Source organism: Blennius ocellaris, assembly GCF_963422515.1.
Source record: "Blennius ocellaris genome assembly, chromosome: 16".
Lineage (NCBI taxonomy): Eukaryota > Metazoa > Chordata > Actinopteri > Blenniiformes > Blenniidae > Blennius > Blennius ocellaris.
In genome coordinates, this window is record NC_137665.1 from 2101090 (window position 1) to 2125684 (window position 24595).

General features: G+C 43.0%; 2 protein-coding genes across 2 annotated transcripts; one reads left to right on the forward strand and one right to left on the reverse strand.

Annotated features, from left to right (window-relative positions):
- Positions 1–3494: 3494 nt before the first annotated feature.
- On the forward strand, positions 3495–17772 carry baiap2l2a (BAR/IMD domain containing adaptor protein 2 like 2a; the record flags this gene model as incomplete). Its single annotated transcript, XM_080511862.1, has 13 exons — positions 3495–3548; positions 3925–4000; positions 5195–5281; positions 7254–7315; positions 8073–8144; positions 9051–9128; positions 9266–9397; positions 13341–13392; positions 13836–14040; positions 14594–14659; positions 15214–15421; positions 17246–17286; positions 17691–17772. 13 exons carry the CDS (start codon positions 3495–3497, stop codon positions 17770–17772), a joined length of 1215 nt encoding a protein of 404 aa, XP_080367988.1.
- A 2237-nt stretch (positions 17773–20009) lies between these two features.
- Positions 20010–23569, reverse strand: pvalb6 (parvalbumin 6; the record flags this gene model as incomplete). The annotated part of the gene is made up of 4 exons (XM_080512157.1): positions 20010–20035; positions 21322–21431; positions 21543–21675; positions 23509–23569. 4 exons carry the CDS (start codon positions 23567–23569, stop codon positions 20010–20012), a joined length of 330 nt encoding a protein of 109 aa, XP_080368283.1.
- Between the last annotated feature and the right edge of the window lie 1026 nt (positions 23570–24595).

Consider the following 24595-nt stretch of genomic DNA (forward strand, 5'->3'; position numbering starts at 1 on the left):
TCTGAGAGGGTTTTTTTTTGTTTTTTTGTTTTATTCAGAGCCGCTCTGTTTGTTTTGCTTGAAAGCCTCACAGCTTTTGCATTCACAGGAACCTTCTGTCTGTTGACATCTCTGTGAGCGAGTGGCTTTTTCGGCGGTTGCGTATTTCTACACGTATAACTCGTCACGAGTTTTCATTTCACTTTTTGGTGCGTTTGTTTTCCCCTGCAAGGGTTTGAATTCATTCCTCTGTTATTTCACGAGCTTGCGCTGGAAGGTTTTTTGGTCAAATGCTTGAGAGTCCGTTGTGGTTGGAGAATTTGCGGTGACTTACACATAAATACATGAAAATCAAATGGACTTATGTCTCTGTGATAAATGCAGATTTTTATTTTTTTTATTTTTTTAACTATCTGCACTGAAGTGCATGAGATGTGAACACAGCTGCACACTGATTCATCCTGCACTTTAGTGGATTCATGTAGATCAAAATTCCACAACACATAAATAATTGATCCGCCATATAAGCCACTTTATCACGGTTGCAGGATTGAAGGACTGTGGGAGAATTCAGAGTAAACATCAGGGGGGCAACTGGCGTTTTACTGTGTTTATTTGGCCACCAGGATGTAACTTATATTCTTTTCCACTTCAGTGGTGGATTTTATTCAGGTGATGTACAAATGTGTGCGCAATTAAGATATTTAATAGCTTTTGACAAGTTATTCTGATCGTGATCCAACATGAGGCCAAATGTTTTCTGCAATTTGCATGGATGTTGCAGTAACTGGTGGAGAAAAGGCAAAAGTGGATTTGTCAATAGCTTGACTCTTCAAGTTTTTAAGATTCAACATCAACCTACATCTGTTAGAGTGGAGTAACTGGATTACATCACAACGGTGTTTTCATGTGACGTTACAGTCATACACCCAGACACAAACAACTACCTTTATGCTTCTTCCTTCTCCCTTTCAATCATGTAAACTAGCGAGTATGGGAGACTGATTATCATGTTTCTCCACATTGGTATTGTTTATTTAAATGTCTATTAATGAATCAATCAATGCATCAACATAGATAGTATAATAAAAACCTACTGTGATCCAGTAAGGTCATCAAATGTGAACCTTTTAATTCTTTGTCGCAGTAAAACAAAGACAGATATTTAGAGTTCCACTTATTATCTATATATTACAATGTAATTATTTACTGTTTTGGCTCATTGAGATCATATTTTTTGGATTGATGGGGAATGGGTTTGTTTCTATTAGTCTATATGCATGTATGTATGTGTCTATATTGCACAGATTAGTCCTCATTCATCACTACAGGTTAGTGATGTTCACTGGGACCTGGTTTGTGGTTGAGGTATTTCTTGTGGTTTAAAATACAACAGCTTCTGGGCCAATTCACTGCACATTTCAAAATCACGTGTTATCTATGTAAAATTGTGGAAAATACATGAAATGCAATGTTGCACTGTGTGTGGACGACTCCCATCAGAACGCTCTCGTTCCCCATTACGGGCAATTCAGAGTCACGAGTTAATCTGGACGACATGCACAGGGAGGACATGCAAAACATTGTTGTCCCGTCCTAAACTGAGTTGTTCATCACGTTTATCCATTAATACAAAATTCCGTCCAAGTGATCAGTGAATGCATAGAACTGGTGGAGCTGCTGCACAAACGGAAACATTCCACCGCAGCTTCAATCTAATTAGTTTGATATATTGACGTGACGTCATAAATCACTTATCTCTCTTTATCAGTGCGTCGGTACAATTCCCCAGATTACAGAACATGTGCGTGACCGAATCAACCCGACGGATCTCACTTGATTTCTGTGTTTATACATTTACATTAAATTATATTGTGTACATTTAATTCTGCCTGTGACAACCAGTGTGGGAGAAGATGAAGAAGATAAAGAAAGAGATTGGCTGTTTAAAATTCTAGTCATGTCACCCATTGGTTTATGGCGCCTCTCTCTCTCTCTCTCTCTCTCTCTCTCTACCTGTAAACAATTACCTCATGTACCAAAGGTTTCTCAGAGCACTACTTCCTGTTTGTTTTATATCAATAAGCACACCCTATAAGCCCTAAAAACCCTGACAGTGAACAATACTTCCTGTCGCTCCTCCACCTCTCCGCTGAGAGTTCAAGCAGAGTTCATCGACTCTCACATGTTTGAGGAGGCAAAGAAGAAGAAGAAGAAGAAGAAGAAGAAAAACTCAGTATGAAAATGATAAATCCATCAAAACTGTCAGATGAGAGCTGAGCAGACTTGGGGGAAGTCGGTGATTTACGCTCAAAGTCCTCAGAGGCTTGAATTAAATGTGGGAAAAACAACTTTGATAAAAGAAGAAAGTTTCCCTCAGGAGAGAAACAGAGGAGGTCTGGACGCCCCCACCAGGTCGATTATTCAGACATCCCACCCTAGAATGAGGACATTTGTGTTCGGATCATATATTAACTCATCAGCATTTCTATAATTCAGCGCTTGTACACTTATATTTGATGACATTTCTGTATTTCAAACTAAACTAAACAAAATGAAGATAATGCATTTCCCCCCCACAGAATTACCTGAATTTGGCATCAACCTGTCAAAAATAGGGCATACTTGTAATATTACCACAGTTATTTGGGAACTTAAGAGTAATAAACGAACTTTTATTTAATTTATGGTCCAAGCGCTGGCTTTCTGATGCATTCTATTTTTGCATTAAAAATGTACAATTTCAGTGCTCATTAGACTCAAACAGCCTGAATTTGACAACCCTGTCGCTATTAATCCCTCACTGGAGTCCAGTGGTGGACTTTCTCTCAGTAGCAGGACTTTATGTGAGCAGGCTGATTGTTTTAGGAAACAAAGGTTGAACTGTGGACTCCCATTGTAAATCAGACCAGGCCTTGTGGCTCACTGTTGATATTAAATAACAAGACTAATGGCGTTTACACATTTCCTATTATCAACAAATCCCATTAAAATAAAATAAAACAAAATACATTTTCCCACTTGTTGCTACTGCAGCAATGTTCACACACACATTTAAAGATCTTAGCTTGTTTACAGGACTGCATGTTTCACTTGTTTGTTTGTTTGTTTGTTTTTTTACCACAGTGTGAAAAAGGCCTCTGTTATAGTGCTGAATAAAACATGGAGGGCTGGAAACACACACACACACACACACACACACACACACACACACACACACACACACACACACACACACACACACACACACACACACACACACACACACACACACACACACACACACACACACACACACAGAGTGTTTTATGGCCGAGCCATGTTTAATAATTCACCGGCTCTTTCTGAGGCGGCGGCGGTGTTGATTACCGCCACACTGAGCTGCCTCCTCTGCTCAGACTCCACGTCCACTCCGATATTGTTCACCCTCATTTCTTCCCGGGGGTTTCTTTGCCGTATGATTTAAATCCCCCGCGACCCGCCCAAGGTTTCCCACCGACTGTTCGGATACAAACATGTCTGGGATGAACAGTGATCAGCTGCACCGCTCCACCTTAGGGATTTACTCGGTAAGTGACTCGCCAGCAACTCACATTAAATAAAACTAATTTCGTTTTTTTTTTCCCCTTGAAGAAAGTCCTGAAGAGTTTCAGCCAGTTTTGTTAAAAAATAGGAGGAAAGTTGTTTTTTTTGTGTGCTTTTTTTTCCCCTTCCAACTGAGAAAAGCAGCTCAGGGAAACTCTTACATATGAAATCTGCCAAGCAAACGTGATGTGAATCCACAATGTCGTTTCTGATACAAGGAGAGTTTTCTGCAAAGGTTTGAGTGCCGGGCTCTCGTTGTTCAGGGGAAGCTGGGGGTTATAAATACAGATTGGATGAAAGATGATTCTTATTGATTCTCTTTTAAAAGACTCCGGCGTGTGCTGCTTCTCTTTCAAACAGAGATTATTGGACGACTTCAATCCCAGTCTCCAGAAACTGGTTTCTCTTGGAACCAGCTACGTCCAAGCTTTCAGGGGTAAGTCAGATAAAGGAAGAAAGAAAGAAAGGTTTGCCGTTGTGTTTCTCATGCTTTGCTCCTTTTTCCACCTTTATTTTAATAAGAGCGGCAAACTCAACAAACTTGTCGTGTCGCTTCCTGCTGAGCCGAGTCCAAAGGTCAAGTGCTGCTTTGGGGAAATCCTGGTGGTGTGATAGTCTTAGTCATGGCCTCGTAACCAGGTCCCTGTGCCGGTTGTCATGACGACTTTGTCAACAGAGGCAATCTCATTTGATGAGAACACTCAGGTAGAGCCTCTATCCAGTAGCTTATTAAAACCATCTCGGTCTGACTTTGTCAGTCATTTAGTCGACCTTCTGGCAGGTCCAGTCTGAAAACGGTTTTGCGTTTGGTGTCGCTCTATTATGTAGAAGCAGCAAAGTATGGCAGCTGAGTACAATTTAGCATGTAGGAAAACCTTTGCATGCAAAAGAAGACATGGTATACTAAAAAAAAGAAGCTTTAATTTCATGGTCTTGGCGTGGGTACAGCCAGGATTAGCATCACACCATCATCAGCCATAGTCTTCATCTCTTTATCTATTTCAGAATCGCTGCAGCGACAGCAGAGAACGCCCTGGACACATACGTACAATAAAATCCTCCCATCGCAGCTCCTGATAGCATCGACACCCCATGCAGAGATAAAATATAGATTATGAGACGTCTATCTCTCTCTCTCTCTGTGCCGTCTGTGGAGCTCTCTCGCTGGCCGACGTGTGCCCAAGGTCGACACACAGCGTTACGACATTCTGATGAACTCCTGCCAAGACCGGGAACAAACACAACCCGGCAGTGTTTGTTCAACTGAAGCAGCGCTTCCTTGTAAATTACTAAAGTTCTACAGCGCAGTTTCCCCCTCATTAACATTCAACAGTCTCACAGCCCTGGGTGGTGTGTGTGTGTGCGTGTGTGTGTGTGTGTGTGTGTGTGTGTGTGTTTGCTCACCGTACCTCAGGCCGCTGGGATTTAACGTTTCGCTCACGTGATACAATCCACTCCAAGTACTTTTCTCCAAATGAACGAATATCTTAAACTGTTTTGTGGGAAACTTATTGTATAATTGAATTCTTTTTGATTTATGGCTTTGTATGCAATGGCCCGCTCAGAAAATTAAATGCGATGTAGCAACATAATTGCACTTGGTGTGTGTGTGTGTGTGTGTGTGTTTCAGCGTTCGCGCTAACAAGCGAGGCCTACTTCAGCGCACTCTCCCGGATCGGAGAGAAGGCCTTCCACACCGCGTCGTCACGCTCTCTCGGTACGTGGAAACTCACAGCCTTCGAACCCCGACGCGGCTCCGACGCCGACGCTTTGTCGTCTTCAAGGCGTTTATGAGGCTTCATCAAACACATCAAGCAACATCCTCCAGCGAGAGCAAAGTTTACCTTCTGACATCCTTTTATGGCTCGTTTTACAACGACACATGTGTGTGTGTGTGTGTGTGTGTGATTAGATTTTATTTGATGTGTAAATAAGTGAAACAGGCCGTAAATAGTTAATGAATACAGGTTGTGATCGATTCTACTGGAACCCAGAGAACACAGCCAATGTTCACTTAACAATCCAGATGGGATCGTTTCCCAGCGCCGGGTTTCTGGCCGCTAGACGTCATCAGGAAACATGAATGATAGATGAGTGGAGACATGGAGCCGCTCACTGAACCCCACCGTTTAATGTCGGAGGTCTGTCGGGTTAAAGAGCTTGGAAAGACACTCAAAACGTTTCTCGCCTCTGACTTCACGCTTTCCCCACACAGAAAGACGTCGAAACAGGTTTCGGCAGTGGAAATGCTCACAATTAAAGTGGGATTTTCACAGAGTGGTGGGGGTTTGGTAAAAGGGGAAGATATTACAGGACGACTGCAGATGTGATATTAGTGATGTGATGAGATTTAACAGGGATAATAAGAAAACCATGATCCACCATGTGGAAACGCCACTGATGTGTTTATTTCTACTTGTTCATTTATTCCTGGATACTTCGGTTTCTTTGCGTCGTGGCTCTGCAGTGCCGAGTTGAACCAATCAGTTGAATCCTGAACAGATAAAATCCCAGAAAACTTCACCAATATTTCAGACTTTTTTTTTTTTAATCAATCATGTTTTTGTTTTTTTTAATCATTTCATAATATGGCACCAAAAAGTGAACACACACAAAACATAACAAGACAGAACAAAGCACTTAGAAAAATAAATTAAATTAAAAAAATGTATTGATAATAATAATAATAATAATAATAATAATAATAATAATAATAATAATAATAATAATAATAATAATAATAATAATAATAATAATAATAATAAAAATAATTGTTATTATTATTATTATTATTATTATTATTATTATCTTAGAATTTTTTTTTTTACAATTATCATAGTGTGGAATTTGTTTCAGTTTTTATCATGAAAAACACGTCTTAAGATCCTCAAAGCAAATCGAAGGACATAATAACACTGTTCCTTCACATATCGTTCAAATTTCTTACACTTTTATTAATTATTTTATATAATTTTTTTTGGATAAATAAACAGTCAGTTATTTCCATCGGCTCTAATTTTCAGGCACCATGACTAAAACATTAACGCTAAATTACATCAGGAGGGAGGACAGTGTTCATATTCAGTTTACATTCAGGTTATATGAACAGCGCAGTCGTTTCACGCGACACAAAACAATAAAGAAATGGACCCCAGATTGTCTGTTTTGCAGTTCGGTCACATAACTATGCATCTGTTTCACTGAACGACAGCGACTTTGGACTGGTTTCGGTGTGGGTAATTGTTATTTCCAAATTATACACACGAAAAAACTGTTTCGAAGAAGCTGTGACTCCCAGCGAACAGAGTTGCCGCCTGCGTGACGAGACTACAAAGGGCAGATCAAAGGAGCAGGTGCTTTGTGTGTGCAGCCGCCACCGAGGCTCTTTTGGGGCCAAATAAACCCAAAATGGCCCAGAGGTCAAATTGGCTTTGTTTTCTGTCTGAGCACATTTTAGAAGAGGTATTCGCAGTCAAGCTGGAAAAAAGGTTCTTGACTCAAATAAAGCTGGGACGAGTCCAAACTGCCTCGACTGGAGCCAAGTCCCAAATTGGAGGACGAGATTAAAGATGGCTGCCAGTATTTGGTTGGTTGAAACTGGAGGAGTTGTAGCAGACAGACTTTGGTGACTGATGTGAACTAAGTGAACTCATCTGAGCAAAAAGTTTCCTCTTTTTTTTTTTTCTCAGGCGAAGTCGTCATTCAGATTTGTGAGAACCAGCGAAGACTCACCACTGAACTGGATGGAGTGGTGAGTTCACGTCAACACTTCACATCACTGCGTTTTGTTTTTTCACATCTCATTTCAGCTGTCGTGTCAGTTAGTGAATAATAGGCGACGGATTACGTCACACATTTTAGCTCAGAGGCCTCATGCAGTTCCGTCTCATCTTCAGTGGGCCAGACTGGTAAAATATTACTATAATAACCTTTAAATTCCAATATTTCTTTGTTGTGGGGGAGAGTAAATGTGATGAAAAGGTCTATATTTTCACAAAACTCAAACAGTTACTACTGAAAGTTACTGTAATCGCAAAATAAAGCCAATTTAAATTAAAACCTTCTTGTGCAAAAATACAGTGAAATGTCCCAAAACACATTCCAAAGTCCCAAATTGAATTTTCTTTTCTCATTTCCTTGATGGGTTTATGGACTATATTGCATCCTTTTGCAGGCCTACTGGCCTTATGTTTGACACCCCTGGATTACAGTTACATCCTTGAGATGTCGTGGCGTTCTCATGCTACTCTCCTAAAGAACACAACAATTCTAACTTGCATGGTAACTCTGTATTATTTCCCACTGTTTTTCCTGGGTTTGGTCTGTTTTAATAACGTGCCCACAGACGTGTTAGTGTGACGTGGCTGAGACACTCACGAGGAAGCTGCGGTGTCATTTTAATGCTAAAGTTCGGCACGGTCGTGAAATCTGGATGATTTGGGAGAGAGACAGCAGCTTTTTCAGGGTTTGCCGACACCAACGTAAATCGTTCCCACTGCTTGTTTCAGTTCCGCAGGTTCAGCAAGGAGGTGCTTCAGGAGATGGGAAATAACATCCAGCTGGACATAGACTACATATCAGTGAGTGAAAACAGAGCACGGCCTCTTTTCTCAACCAAGTCCAACAAAAGTAAAACAAGAAGGCCGTTGCTGGGCTAATCCCCCGCCGGAGGGCTTTCTATTTTCTCACAAAGCCAGCTCTAAGGCAGCACACTTGGTACACTAGAGGGTGTTCCATGGGTCCTAGTAGATCATTATGTAGAATCTGAAAGGTCTTCTTCATAAGCTATGTCAAAATACGTCTCCAGAGCCCAAAAGGTGTTTTTATGCACTTAGTGACCCTGTGACCTGATATGCAAATTAGGTCATGGTCACCATGGTGCCCCTTCTCCCCAGGTGGAGTGTCCATGTGTGAAGTTTGGTGACTGTGGGCCCAGGAACTGCTGAGAAATGAGGAGAAATGTTTATATGAAAATACATGTATTGTGCAACCATGACGAGCAAACTTCAGACCCTACCAATCTTCAAGGTCAAGGTCAAGGTCAAGGTCAGGGCACTTGGTATGTTGGAGGGTGTCCCCAGAGTACTAGTAGGTGTGTATAACATTTCAGAGCCCTAGCTCAAAAACCTAGGCCTCCAGAGCCCAAAATGTGTTTTTAAGCACTTCGTGACCCTGTGACCTACTTAATATGCAAATTAGGTCAAGGTCACCATAGTATCCCCTCCCCCTCTGAGATGTATCCACATGTGAAGTTTGGTCACTGTGGGCCCAGGGGTTGCCGAGATATAGGTAGAAACGTTCGAACGGACGGACGGACGTACGTACGGAGACTGTTTCAAGATCCCCCTTCGGGGCCTATCGGCCACGGCGGGGGATAAAAAACAACAAAAAAACAAGTGACCAAGTCATGAGAAATGAAGATTGGTAAAAAGTTTCCGGGAGCATTTTGGACATTTTAAAGCGACATGGCATCGATCCTCTTGCAGGGAAGTCGGGACCACTATGAGGTGGAAGCCCAGAAGCAGGCGGCGACGGAGAGGCAGATGAGGAGAGGAAACTACCAGGTGAGAGTGATCCTCCTCTCCCTCCGCTCCGTCTGAACCCCCGGAGGGGGAATTCAGGAGGGCTGCGTTGTACGGGTGTATCCCTGTACTGTAGACCGTGTGTTTAAAAATGCTCTGTCCACTGTGTGTGTCCTCAGAATGGGAGTGAACATGTGCAATTCCTGCGGGAGAGCCACCGGGAGGCTCTGAAGGAGGAGGAGAGGCGATTCCGCTTCGTGGCCGAGAAGCACTGCGGCCTGATCCAGTCCGTCGGCCTCCTCATGCACAAGGTGCCGTCGCCTCACGTTGCGCAGTATCGGCAAATTCAAACGCCCCCGCGTTTTTCCAACCTTTTTTGAGCTAAGACACACTTTTTTCTTTGGAAAAATCTGGAGGCACACCCGAAAATGTTAAAATGTGAAACTCTGTAGCCTCTATTAACAATATAAAGTCTTTCTCATCAAAGTTTTATCAACAGGAATCAAATGCATACAGAAAAAAGGATCTCGGCTCTTCACCTGATGGATGAAGTGCTGAGATCCTGGGTCACATTCTTCCTTTTCAAAAACTTCTCCACCACTGTCACTGACACAGTACTTTGATACAAGATGGTAGCAGGAGGTGGAGATGAACCACACTGACGTCTGTCACTTTACATTTCACCGGCAAAGTTCTGTGCTGCCCTCTAGTGGTGAAGAGTATTTATACACGATTACTCTGCAACACACTGTCGGCTGTGAGAGCAAATGTTTTTTTTTAGAAAAAATGTGAAATTGGATCATTTCCCACGGCTCAGCTGACGAGATCTGGAGGAAACACCAGCGGTTGAAAAACACTGGTGTATCGGCCGCACGAGAAACTCGGAGAGGCGACGCAATAGAAGTGACCAGAGAATCCTATAATACTGCGGGAACGTTAAGCGAGGCGTTATCGGTCCCGCGAGGGGAGTTCGCCTCTCTTAACGACCGAGGTCAAACGTTTCAGGCCACAGACACGGCGGCCGGTTGCCCTCTTGAACTCTGGAATCGATTTTTATGACTCCGGCAAAAATTAAGTCTTTCACCTTTGAGGAGGAACGAACGTTTTGACCTCATTCGGCTGTTAATCTTTTAGAAAAGACACAGAATGACGAGGAGCCGGCGGCGCTCTGCTCTCAGGTATTAAAACCTGAGAGTTTTAAATGTGGATAACGGCTAAAATAAGTTGTTTGAATTGGATTGTCTGGGTTTTTTTTAATCATCCACTCACATTTTCTGTTACTTTGCAAGTACAGTTAAAAACAAAAATTAAATAGTGATTATAACAATGTTTTGTCAAATTGTACCTTCAAAGTGCAGCTGCTTTGTCCTCAGGAAACCACAGTGTGAATAGTGATGAAGTATATAAGATATCGTCCATATTTTACTGCCTGGTTAGCAGACAAATCATCAACATGGGGGTTTTATTAATTATAAAACAAATCAGAAAGTTTCACTTTGTAAATCCCGACTAGAAGTGTTCACTGGCCAAACTCCATTGAAACTCCACAGACAAACACAAGATATTGTTATAATGCAGTTAAACCCACACTGATGAAATCGAGCTCGCGGGATCAGTATCAAATAAAGACTTTACTTCTGGCAACACTGCTGCTTATTTTTCACAAGCTAACAATTTAATCTCGTCAAATAAAGTCCAGCTATTTTAAAATGGATGTTTTATTCCCCCCCGGTGTGCCACTGAGATAAATAGCTTTGTCTCCTCGCAATAATTTGAAAGACCCTTTGTTTTTACTTTGATAAAGGTCGGATGTATTTTTCTCACAAACATTTGTGAACCCGTACTGTAAAGTTCTCGACGTATCAAACATATAAGTCACAGGAAGTGATGAGATGAGTTGTTATCTCATAAAAAACAGGTGGAAGTTGTTGACTTTGGTTGACCGAGCGTCTTATTTTGACAGTTTCACCACTTTAATCTGCTCATTCACCTCAATCGTCTCACATTCAAGCAGAAATAGTGCAGAAGTTTGACTCTCTTTAAATCCGGAGCAGACTTATCAAACAAGCCAAAGCCAATCAAACGTCGAGGTACACTCTTCAAGGAAACACAAATAAAGAAGTAATTCCATTAAAAACACGACAAGTTGCGTTTTCCATGTGCGGATTCTGCAGATTCGTGCGACCGAGTCGCGTCTTTTTCTGCCAAATGAGCGTTAGCATAAGCTGCAACAGCATAAGCTGATAACTGTGTTAATCCTCACTTACTAACGGCAGAAAAACATTGATGCAGTGTTTGGTGTGTGTGTGTGTGTGTGTGTGTGTGTGTGTGTGTGTGTGTGTGTGTGTGTGTGTGTGTGTGTGTGTGTGTGTGTGTGTGTGTGTGTGTCAGACAGGGGGAACTCTCCAGCAGAAGGCTGACGTCTGGGTGGAGGAGATCGGCGCCACCAGGCAGCCCGAGGCCCCCGAGGCCCCCGAGGCCCGGCGACCCGCCGCCCCGGACAACACTGTGAGTGCGGCTGCGGCTGCGGCTGCGCCACCGACTCACGACGCAAATGCGTCCTCCGTTCAGAGTTTCCAGCCTGATTGCATTTGAAACTTCCACAGCTGTAAGACTATGCAGCTGGTGTGAGGCGTAATCCCATCAGTTTTCTGGACAAACTGTTTTAAATTCTCTTTGGGGGGGGGGGGGGGGGGGGGTTGCGTCGAGGAGCTGGAAAGCAGCTTTAACTTTTACAATTTTATTTCAAAGTTTCTTTCTTGAGGAAACATTAAGTAGGGAGACAGTTAATTGAATCACACCGGCACAGAGGCACAACACGGGGTGTGCTATGGGGGAAATAAAAAGTCACTGCAGTGGGATTTCTGCTACGAGAGCGCCCTCTGGTGGTGGCGGTGGGTGGTGGCCTGGTTTGATTTGAGCCGCCAGTGGGAGAATTGAACCTGAACTTCAAATTGAAGAGAAAAAAATGTTATAGATTACAGATGGAAATGAAAGTAGATTTATAAAAATGCATGTGGTGACCTTCCATCCAGCTTCAACACTCCTGAAAATTCTCGACTGGACATCATGTGGGTTCACTATCTGCAAACTGCAATTATTATTCACGTAAACAACAAAGTTTCCCCAGGGAGCTAACCTGCTGGTCCGTTCCCTTATTGGAAGGCGGCATGCCGACGATCCCTCACGCTTTTTTTTTTTAATAACTGTCAGAGGATTAAAATGGATCGGGGGTTTGTTTGTATTGGACGTGGTGTTGATGCTTCTCTACATTAGAGAGGCGCTGAGAGCCAGTCGAGGCAGATATATGAGTTTAGATCAGACTTGTAAACGATGCGTGATAAAACGCTTGCCGAAGAGGGATGGATGTATGTCCGATGTCTGTCTTTTGCAGGTCATGGGTCACACATGGGCCTCTAGCTTTCTCTTATCAGGCCTGGAAATTTACAAATAGAATAAAAATGATTCAATAGGATATAAGGCTGAGATAAATGTTTGCGGTCGATGTTTTTCATGCTTTACCAGGCTGTATTGCATTGAAGAATCACAATTACCAGGGAAAACACACTAATAAATACCAACACTGATGCAGAGCAGAAGATAATCAAAATTGAGAAAATGTCATATTAATCAAAATTTAATAGCACTGGCAAAAGTATGGCTCTCCACTCCATCACTGGGACATTTATTAGCCTCAGTCTTTGCCTATTCAGAGTCTGACAAAATTGCATTTTCACTAGAAGCGAACAGGGAAAAAACAAATAAGAAAAAAATGAGAAAAAGGACATTTAGAAAAAAGGAGGCAAAACAGAAAGCAAAGAGAAAAGCAGAGCTACGGGACTGTGGTCACCAGTGGGAAACAGCTAGAAACCGCTGAAGAGGCTAAAATAGCCAAGATGTATAAAATAGCTAAAGTGGGAAAGTTCAATAACTTTAAATATGAACACAGCAGCTCCAAACGTAATGTCGGATCTTGGAAGCTGAGTGGGTGGAGGCTGGTCAGTATGGGGGAAAGTGGATTCAATATAGTTTACCACCATCAAGTATAGAGGGAATAAAGTCGTGTAAAGCGTCTTTGAGTGTCCAGAAAAGTGCTGTATAAAACTGCAGCCTCATTATATATTGTGATATTTAATTAATGCAACTTAATTTTTTGGTATATTGAGCTTTTTATTCTCATTTTGCAGCTCCCAGACAAAATTGCAAATCCTCCCTTGCAGTAATTGTCTCCATGCATTTGTGATGTTTCTACAGACGTGGACGAGACAGAGCAGAGAGGAGCCGCTCGGCCAGATCCCGTCCAGAGGTCAGTGGTTTGTGTGTCTTAAATCTAACGCATGTTTAACGAAATAAAATACGAGTGCAGTCACCACATGTTCAGCCCAGAAATTAAAAGTGAAAACACAAGTGGTGAGTATTCATGACACATCTTGCTTCTTCTTTCCTCTCTATAATGCACGTCACACCTCTTTTTAATATTACTCTGTAAAAAAAAAAAAAATAGAGACAGAAACAACTAATCCTTGATTTTGCGCACACATTTTTATTTACTGGTCCGTCACATGCAGCAGCGTTTTTGTCTGTTACTGCCCCAACGTGTTTCCACGAAATAATGACATTTGAGTTTACTGATTCAAACTCTGATGTAAAAACCTTCATAATTCTGAATGCCGGAGCCCCGGTGAGTGAAAGAGCCCCACCCCGGCCACACAAGCAGTTGTATCTAACAGGCCGTTGTCGCTCCTGCAGCCCCGTCGCCACAGGGGAGCGTTCACTCCAGAGCGGGCTCGGTGGCCGGCGGCGCCGGAGGAAGAGCCGTGAGGGCCAGGGTGGCCCACCAGCCCCCCGGCTCCAACCCCACCCAGCTGCCCTTCGCCCGGGGGCAGATGGTCACCCTGCTGGTGCAGCAGCCCAGGAACGGCTGGCTGTACGGGCGCACGGAGAACAACTCGCGGTGAGAGTCTTCCTCACCTCTTCCAGATGTGTAAAAAAACAACCAAAAATATAGATATGCAACTTCAAGACTCCTCTTTAAACAAACCTCATGTTATCAACATTAATGTGAGAGTGAGAGGGATGTACTTTCACCTAAACGTCAATATTTTATCTAAAAGGAAAAGTATTTTTGGAGGCGGTGGCTAAACGACACAACTCATCTTCTCTTCTGAAGCACTTTAAACCACAGCTGAAGCAAAGCGCGAACAATAAAACACAATAACAACAGTAAAATGGCTGAAGCTGAGTTAAAAGCCAAGGGATGAAGTTTTTTCATAAATAAGAGAGTGACGGGGCGAGATGTGATGCTGTTACCATTACATGAGTGTAAATCTACTTTAGTTGGATTTGTTATATACTGAATTTTTTCCTTGTTACGGTATTTGTAGTCCGAGTAAAAGATGTCAGCTCAAAATGAGGACGACTCTCACAGAACGTCGTCTGTGACCTCAGTTATGTTGTCGTACAGCGGGAGGAGACGAGAGTTCAACCCAACACCTCTGTGTTTCCAGGCAGGGCTGGTTTCCGGCCTCGTATGTGGAAGAAGTGGACGATCCTCCAGAGTCGCCCAGCTTCAGGTGAGAGTCACGTTAAATCGGAATAACTCACTGGGATCACAAGCCGCCGCGGTCTACGCAGGCCGTAACGGAAGATGGAACTCAATCAGCTCCTCCACAGTCACAGTGCAATGCTTGCGTCTTCAATATTCCAAACTAAGAGTGATTGAGGGAATAAATCGAGCTTTTATTGACAATAAAAGTGCTTTTATTGACCTGTAAGTGTGGTGCAGAGTGCAGAGTGGCTCTGCCGCAGGCTGTCCTTGTTTAGTTTTAGGACAGACTCTTTAAAAAAAAAAAAAAAAAAAAAAGGGTCAGCAATGCAAATCAGGCCTGGAATAATAAGATGAACTGTTTCAGATATTTGGGTGACCCACTGCTGTGAGGGGAAAACGTAGCAGCTGCTTCGCTAAAACTATTCCAGCCGTCAATCTCCACTGTGACAAACGTAAAGTCTTGCAGGATTAAGAGATTGAAACAAGGTGTGAAGCAGCTGTGACGTAGGATTCGCCATCAAGATGAATGAAAACAATGTTATTTGAAGTTTGGTGTTGTTTTTTTGGGGGGTGTTTCAGTCGCTCCACCCTGCGGAGCAGCAGCAGCAGCATGATCGACTTTGACCGACCGAGAATTGACAGCTATGGCTCTGCTCCTGCCCCGGCTCCTGCCCCGGCTCCGCCCCCTCCACCTCCGGCCCAGTCCTTCTCCTCAAGTCACAGATCTGAGGTGAAACCAGCCTCGCAGGCTCCTGACAGAAGGCCTCAGTCCAAGCCAGAGAACAAGGTACGAGCCTCTCTCACCTCGTCAGTCGTCTTTTTTTAAGAAACATTTCCGGCGATATTCATTCGGCCTTGTGGGATATTTATATCACAAGGCTTCATTGGGCTTAATGCAGAAGAAATAAACTCACATTTATAAATCCATCATTGTGTAAAACGTGTAGCAGGAGCAACAATTAGCAATAACTGCTTTATACCATAATATAGCTCACAGAAACATACTTAACTAATATCTGATTCTCATACACAACATCAATTATACATCGCCTGCATGCTAAACCATTATTTAAAAGACCATTATAATATGTGGTATTGTCATGTTGGGTCTTGTTTAGTGTTCTTTAACAAGTTACATTCCTCAGATTTATCAGCAATTATTCAAGCTGTTTTCTTAAACGTTATGACACGTGGGCTGATCTGAGCAATCATAACTGACTGCAGGTACAGTGACTGCATGAGCAACGACTGAGATAAAGACAAAAAACTACGGACGGAGTGTGAGCAGATATTGCTGACAGTGCAGCATCTCTCCAGCAGGGGCAGTGTGGAGGGAGGGTGCTGCTCTCCATGGCACCGCACCCATCCTTCTGGTGGATGCAGGGAGGAAGCTCCAGCTGCTGACGCCTAGGTCGTGTGTGTGTGTGTGTGTGTGTGTGTGTGTGTGTGTGTGTGTGTGTGTGTGTGTGTGTGTGTGTGTGTGTGTGTGTGTGTGTGTGTGCTTCTCCTCCTGTGAATGCTGCACTCTGTGTGGGGAAACTGATAGACTGGACGCTGGACTGTGACCTTACAGGTCTGATGCTCTGCTGACAGTAGATTTCCCCTCCAGGCACGTCAGTCGGTGCTTCGAATCGCATTATCGCCTCTCGGGAACATGCAGGGACGCTTTTTGCAGGCGAGGGCTTAAGATTAAAAAGAAAAACGACGGCTTATATGAGAGCAAAAGACTGCGCTTCTCAAGAATCGGTGGATTCAAAGCATTAAGTAGCATCTTACGTGATATTGCTGGAATTTCTTTAATGGTTTAATCCAACGAGATGTCTCTGCATGGTCCCGGCTATTGCCTCCTTTTTAAATTGCTATTGCAAAAAAGTGTGAAATGTGTGTGTTCTTGTGTTTCCTACATTTGTGGGGTCTGCAGCCTGGGAGGAACGCCACACGGACCCCACAAGTAGTACTGTTCCGCTTGTGTTTGTGGTTTGCGGTGGTTTGAATCGTCCTTATGGGTGTGAGCCGACCTGCAGGCCGACGGGGTCAAAGGTCGACGCCTGCTCTGCAAGCATCCACAGTCCTTCTGAGTCCCCTTTTTAAAAAAATTTTTATTTAAGGTAGTGCAGATAAACAATACAAAACAGTAAACAATTCCAAAGATGTGTGAAAATGAACAATACATTCTATATACAAAAGGAGTACAAACAAGTGCTGCCTCAAATACTATTTACATAATGTGTGTGCGTGTGTGTGTGTGTGTGTGCGTGCGTGCGTGCGTGTGTGTGTGTTTGTATATGAAACACTAAGTGTAACTTGGTTGTGTTTATGGAGGAAACAGAGGAGAAAGGAAATAGTTTGTATAGAAACATAGAAAGGAGCAAAAGAGAAGAAAAAAGTGAAATTATCCATTTTTATTGAATGAGTTTGTTTTGGAATTGAAGGTTCTATTGTCATAAATCCAGGGAGCGTCGGCTGAGATTCCGTAATAACATAGTCAGACGGCAGATTTTTCCATTGATGTCTACTGGTCTTATTTTTTGATTTCCAGTTTGTGAAGATGGTTTTCTTGGCTTCTGAGTCCCTTTAATCCATCCTGAAGTTTCATTCTCTTCTCTTCCAGCGATCGGAGCCACACGGATCCCGACCGGAGCTCTTCCCGAGGTAAGAGCTGTGAAAGTTGCCACGGCGACGGCCACTTGTCTCCTCCTGCACAATCTAGTTTTTGAAGTACATCATGAAGCCATTAAGTCTGAGAAGAAGAAGGAGAAGAAGGTCCGTGAAGGCTTTTCTTCCATTACAGTTTGAAGTGCAGTCGAGTGCTTGAATGCATTTCAGTTCTGGGCGTTTTGGAAAAACCGTGACTGTCGCTTACTCTGTTTGTCACAGTTTGAAATGTGGTGCTCATTTCCACAGTGATGACCTTCATCACCCATTACTGCCACTCTCCAGTTTTCCATCGGGGCCTTTTCTGATATCGTTTTTTTTTTTTTTTCTTCCCTACTTTATCGCTCTTTATTTCTCTTCTTCCAACTCGTCTCCCTCCTCGCCGTTGGTGTATTCCACAGGGGCACCAATCCGTTCGCCACAGTCAAGCTGAAACCCACGAAGACCGACGACAGATCGGCTCCACGTCTGAGTCGCCGATGACGTCCCTCCGCTGGCCGACGTGGTTCCAAACCTTTGTGCCCGAACAAATGACTGCATGAGCCTGAAACAGACGGTCTCCGGTTCTACCGGTGCCGTACGGGGTCAGCTCATCAGGATGTGGGGAAAAGTACGTCCGTAGACGATGTATTTCAGAATCCATTTGATTTGTAACGTAGTAAAAATCCTAATGGCCGCTCAATAAATTCTTATTTCACCACACTGATCGGTATGCAAATCCACTACGGCGGGTCTTACGGTGGCCACCAGATATTGGCGATTTGCCAACTCTGAATGTGTGTTTTTTTCCACCAAGAAATGACAAGTGGGCGATTTTTAAATCTGTTGGAAAATGAATGACTACTTTCTGTGAAACGTGTCTATTGTATAGCGACTGTGAGACGATTTGCCTTCACTCATGTAAGATATTGTCATTTGTATCTCAGGAGCAGAGGTTTGAAGCCAATTTTGATTATTGTTTTTATTTTTAATATTTTTATATTGCGTCTTCTCCATTTCCTACTAATGACATTAGACATGTACTTTGTTTGGAAGGTGGCTCAGATTAAGATTGTAGTTTTACCAGATGTTATGAAAAACCAAAAAAAATAGGATCATTTTTCTAAAGAATGTAATAAATGGTGCAATAAATTAGTGGAATGTACTACTTCCTTTCAAGCGTCCTATTATTGCTTCCATCAATGTACATCTTGTCCACCGATGCATCTCTAATTCATCTTTTTATGCGCTTTACGAGCCAACAAGGGTCCCGTGGTTCATTTCCAGTATTTGAATGTCGAACACAATGTCGCCAGTCCTGCTCTCCCGTGAATCTCAACTTCTTTTAGTGTCTTCCCGGCGAGTAAAGCCGACCTTTACTGCTCGTCGAGCCGTCGGAGCGGCGGCGAAGCCTCTGAGCTCCCAACCTGCGCTCATTTGCTCAGGCAGTAAAATGTCCTACTAAAAAGGAGATCGCGATTCCCGCGGCGCCTGTCTGGGTCCCCCCGCTGGGCATACTTAACCCAAATTGAACCTCGGTGCGGAATCCAATTCTTGCTAATGGCCCGACGGGTTCTCAGGCCGGCGTCGCACGATGGCGGTTCTGAGTAAAGACGGCGTTGGCGACTGAAGAAACGTGTCCCTCTTCCTTCTTCTTCCGACGTCGAATTTACATCCTCAGCGCCGTCCGCGACGCTCCTCCTGGCAGAGGGACGCTCCTCGGTGATCTGTAAATTGCGTAATTGAGTTTGTTTTGTTTTTTTTTCCCCTGTTTGGCGCCGAAACAGCAGAATTGGAAATGAGACCCAGGGCGGATTTTACGCCTTCTAGTACACCTCTTCATACACTGCGAAGCTCCCGACGATTCGCCTCAGTTAAATCTGCTTCGGTTTGAAAAGCAAAATCAAGAGTGAGACAGAAGGAGGCGGGCAGAAAGAGGGACGGCGGGATTAACGGCGTAAAATCAGATAAGAGCCACATCAAAGAAAAGCGTCAACAGATTCAGGCGACTCCAGGCTTTGTTGGGTTGTTTTTTTTATTTTTATTTATATTTTTTTTCCAGTTTTATTTAATTCTTTCACAGCTTGACTCCTTTCTTCTTTTGGTGTGTTTTACAACAGCTCATTACCAGAGGAGAGATGGATGGATGGATGGACGGATGAGGTGGAGGAGGTAGAGAGGGGGTCCATTAAGGGCACAGAGACAAGGTGGGGGACGGAAAAGACAAAATAATAAAGATGCAAAGGGAGACGTCGCACCGGCGAAGGAAAAACAGAATAGAAGGAGGGCAGAAGTCTGAGATACGGGAGGGAAATGAGATCCTTTCTCCTATAATCTGTTGTTGCTTTTGTGTGTGTGTGTGTGTACATATATATATATATATATATATATATATATATATATATATATATATATATATATATAACTTATGGTTTAAAATGTGAGCTTTGTTCCTGCAGGCGTGTTATGTATCTATATATAAAGAAAGAAAAAACAAAGGAATATGTAGAAAAGGGATAAAATAAATAGGGTGGGGGCATTTAGGGGTGGAGATGGGAGAGGAAAGGTTGAGAGGAGGAGTCATTGTAGCTTTAGTCTGATAAGAGGCGGGGTGAGTTGGTGAGGGGGGGCAGAAGGGCAGCAGGTGGGGGTGGGAGGGGGTGGAGGGGGGTGGAGGGGGGTGGGGGGGGGGATGTCGTGTCGGTTTAAGAGGCGATGTTCCATTATAATAAGTGACTATTTTATTCTTTCACCAGGGCGGTAAATTCTGCAAGAGAACAAGGGAAAAAAAAACAAAAGATGAACTTGTGTTAATGCTGATAATGTGAAGATCACTTGAGTAAACAAATAGCAAAACAAATACCCCCCAAAAAAACAAACAAGACCCTTAAAGTCATATTTCTGTATAACTGTCTGCTACCAACTCTCATGCACTTGCCTTTAAACGACTACATGCACTCCTTTTTATTTACTTTAACCCTTCGGGGCCTGAAGCATTTTGTGCCGTTTTTCACTACAATTGATTTTTCCTTGATATCTCAGATATAAAATCCTTAAACCTTGCCATTTTTTGGTGTCATTTTGTTCAGGACAACCTCATAAATGCATTTCTGAAGTAATTTCATCACTTTGGCATACTGTATTAAAACAGTGGATCTAAAAACACCATAAAATTACAAATTTGGGTGGTAAAAACATAGATTTATTGACTATAAAAGTCACAGACATGGTTAACGAATCATTTTGTTTACTTGTAAAGTAAATCTAAACTATAATTAACTCAAATTGATCAAAACAGGACTGAAAAAACAGTTCTGTACAGATATTTACAGTGAAATAGAAGCACTGCCTCAGGCGTTTTTGTAAAACTATTTATAAAAGGTCACACATATTTTTCCTCATATCTCCATTTTATTTGGGCGATCAACATCATTTTAAAAACGAGCTTGTAGTTTTATATCTGCACTTTCGACACGGATTGAAACACTGGACCAGACGACGCTGTGCTGTGACGCTACTGCCTTTTCAAACGGTCATGTGACGAGGACGCACCGGTGCGTCCGCCGGCCCCAGAGGGTTAATTATGTACTGAATTTCCTGGTTTGTATATCGATTAGCCATAACATTATGACCGGGTATCAATATTTTGTCTTCAAAGTGTTAGAAATGTAAAAAACGGACAAGTGTTTGACGACGTTTTAAAGTTTCGATTCACAGCCTGCAATGTCACACACTTCAGAGTCGCCGCGCAGACGACTATCTGATTTATTGATTAAAGCGTTCGGTTCAAAATTCTACGTTTCATTCAGCAAAATACGCCAAAATGTTGATGGAAACTCACACTACTGTGTTTTTCTAGCCCTAACCCACAATCTGCACTAATTCCTCTTCCAATACACTTAAAAGCCAAATATGTTGACAAAATTCTCAAAACTCTAAACGTGACGATTGTCCAGACCGGTAGTTTGCACAAAGTCGTCACTCCTCCAGTACGACCACGAGAACTACCATCACCACACTTTAATCTACAAGCCCGAGTGAATCTGTGTTTACCCTCGACGCCGATCTTGCCGTCGCCGTCCTTGTCGGCTGCTTTTAAAAATGCTTTGGTTTCTTTGTCCGTCAGGTCCCGGCCGTCTTTGGCGAAACCCTTCAGGACGAATCTGAGCGCAGGAAACAAAGCAGACAGGAAATGTGTCACGGAGAGCGGTTTCTTTTCGTTTTTTTTTCTTTTTTTGCTTAGGGTGAATCGCTGCGACGTCTTTTTTCCTCACTTGAGCTCTTCCTCCTCGATGTAGCCGCTGTTGTCGGCGTCCAGCACCGTGAAGATCTTCTTCACGTCGTCGTTGGACTTGGACTTCAGACCCACCATCTCAAAGAACTTCTTGTGGTCGAAACTGTCAGGAGCTGCAAACAAATATTTCAGAAATACGTCAGAAATAAAGAAAACTGCATAAATGAAGGTTTTTTATTTTATTGCAATCTTACATTTCTTGAGTTCTGCCATTTTCTATTCAATACAACTTTCATGAGCCTTCGTTTGCTAATTCAGTTCAAACGGCACGATTTGAAACTCAAAATCATCTTTATTTATCTTTTATCTTTCGTGCGCCTCAATTTTATCTTTCTTTTTTTATCAATTATTGTTAAGGTCATATCGTGTTCTATTCTGTGTGCTACATGATGTGCTATCTTTGTTTATATTCTTCCATCCCATAAGAACTGTTGTTTTTGTTTTGGTGCAACAGGTACTTAAAACTCTTCACTGCACATTATACCATGTATAATTGTTGTTTGTTTGTTTGTGTTGTTTTAATCCATTTGTTTCCTTGTAAATTCCCATTTTTCATGAAGGTAAGAGATACAACAATAAGACAGACAAACTTAAGTAGTGTGATTTTTCCTTTTTGAACATCATTAACATGTTGCTGCATATTGACTATTATTATTATTATTATTATTATTATTATTATTATTATTATTATTATTATTATCAAAAACAATGATGCCCCTGGAGCTTTTTTTGTATTGAAACTAAAGGTAAAATATGCAGTTTGGTCTATACATATACAGCAAAAAATGTTTTTTATATATATATATTTTTGCTGCCTGGGTTTGAAAACAACGTCAGACGACTCAACGTGAACAAAACTGGCGGTTCGACGACGAGGCTCAATCGGCAGCTTTGGTAAGAGACGGCCAATAGCAGTGGGTATTTGTGTTGTTTACAATGAGACAGGAATTACACTGCAGTTTAAAAAAAAAAAAAAAAAACTGGCAATGTCCCGAATCAATTTACTTTGGGATTCTTGTGAACGATTCAGCAGCGACGAGGCTTTAGAATCGGTGGCGCTCTGCTCGGAGCCACTAACCGCCGCTTTCTCCGTCGTGGCAGAGGCTAATGTAATAAGATTCATGAGTACAGCAGTATTGTGAGCGGCGTAGCATCTCAAACGGACAAAACATCCCATTTTACATGTAATTTTTTTTGTCGGCTTTATGAATTATGTATGGGTTTTTTTCTTTCTTCTTCTTCTTTTTAAATTCACTGTGCCTCCGCTGCTGTAAAAGCAGACCTCCACAATATGACGGGAGCCGCTTTCTTTCACCTTGCAAATGTATTTTCTACTTTCTACTTTATCTCTACTTCCTGAATTTTCATCTGTTGAAGGAACTCGTTCAGTGCAAGGCTTCGACGATTTCAAAGATTAATCACGACTGTGATCTATGGTAGATAATGAGACAAATGCTTGGCGCGGAGTTTTGATGGTGAACGTTAAGACTTTTTTTTTGGGGGGGGGGGGGATGACAGTAAATCTACATGAATCAATTTGTGCAACTTGCTCAGCTCTGGTTCGGTTTAATGGTTTACTTTTACTGCCACAATAATAAATAAATAATAGTAATTTGCTGCCCTGGAGGGAAGCGCACCAACACATTATGACTTACGGGTTCAAGACACTTGATCCGGATTAATCTACGGTGCAGTTTGACGGCTTTATTTGGGTTTATTTCCGAATAAATCATTGGAAGCGGCATTTTCGTTATTCACTTTTATCGTTTTATTTGTGTCGTAAAAGTTTCACAGAATGACTTGTCGGGTGGCAGTTGTCTATTTTTGCGAGTTGCAGACCTCCCAGTTCTGCATTGACCAGTTTTGCATGAACCGCCTCATGTTTCGCCTGTTCGGCGTCGCAAAGAGCGGCGAGGCGGCGAGGCGGCGAGTCGTCTCGCCTTTACCTGCAAATGCGCTGACGGCCTTCTTGATGGCGTCGGCGTTGAGGGTGCTGCTCATTGCCATCTCGGCTGCTGCGGGAGAGAGAAAGAAGGGAAGGGGATGGACGGCGAGGTTAGAGTCAAGGTCGCTGGAGGAGACGGCGAGAGAAGCGGGAGTAACGTTACGCCGGCGGCGGTCCAGAAGTGGAGCAGGAAATCAGGACACGTGAAGAAGAGCTGATGAGCGACGGAGTGAATTAGCGACGGGTGAGGTGGAGTGACACCGAGAAGGGAAGGGGAAGGGAGGGAAGGGTGCTGTAGGAAGGAACAGGAGGCTTTGTTTGCAGTTATTTGGGAAGATGGCGGCGTGGGGGTTGGGGGGGGGGGGGGGGGGGGGGGGGGGTATAAGGGGAACAGGAAGACTGGTGTCGGTGTTTTCCATTTTTATCCGTGGCGATATCACCGGACACGGGACCAGCGGCCATGTCAGCAGGGGTTCAACCATCTGAGTCATCTGCTGCGTCGGAAATACCGCGGGCGAATTGAGGTTGTCCCCCCCTCACCCCCCCCACCCCCCCCCCCCACCCTCCTCACCCCCCCCCCACAGTTTACCTTACGCTATGAAATGTGAGCGCTAATTATGAAGTTGTCATTCTTCTCTCTCTCTCTCTCTCCTCTACGACTTTGACTGATGCTCTTTTCTCCACTGTTTGTATCACAAACACACAAACAAGGGCTGTGCATGACACACACACACACACACACACACACACACACACACACACACACACACACACACACACACACACACACACACACACACTGTAAAGTCGTTAGCATGACTAATTGGGAAACAGAGGAAAGCTAAATGCTAACAGAAGACTCACTAGTGGCAAACAATTACTGGAATCAAATATTTATGAAGTTGTAGAAATAATTAAAAAAAAAAGATCAAACTTAATGCGACTCAATTGGCAGATACGAACAGCAAACAAAACCATTTGGAGTCGAGGAATTTGCCGAGCGAATTTAGTCTCTTAGCTTCTCTAGAGAGGCAAAATGATCAATTGAGTTTATATTTTACTGCTCGGACAATAAATTACAGAACAAC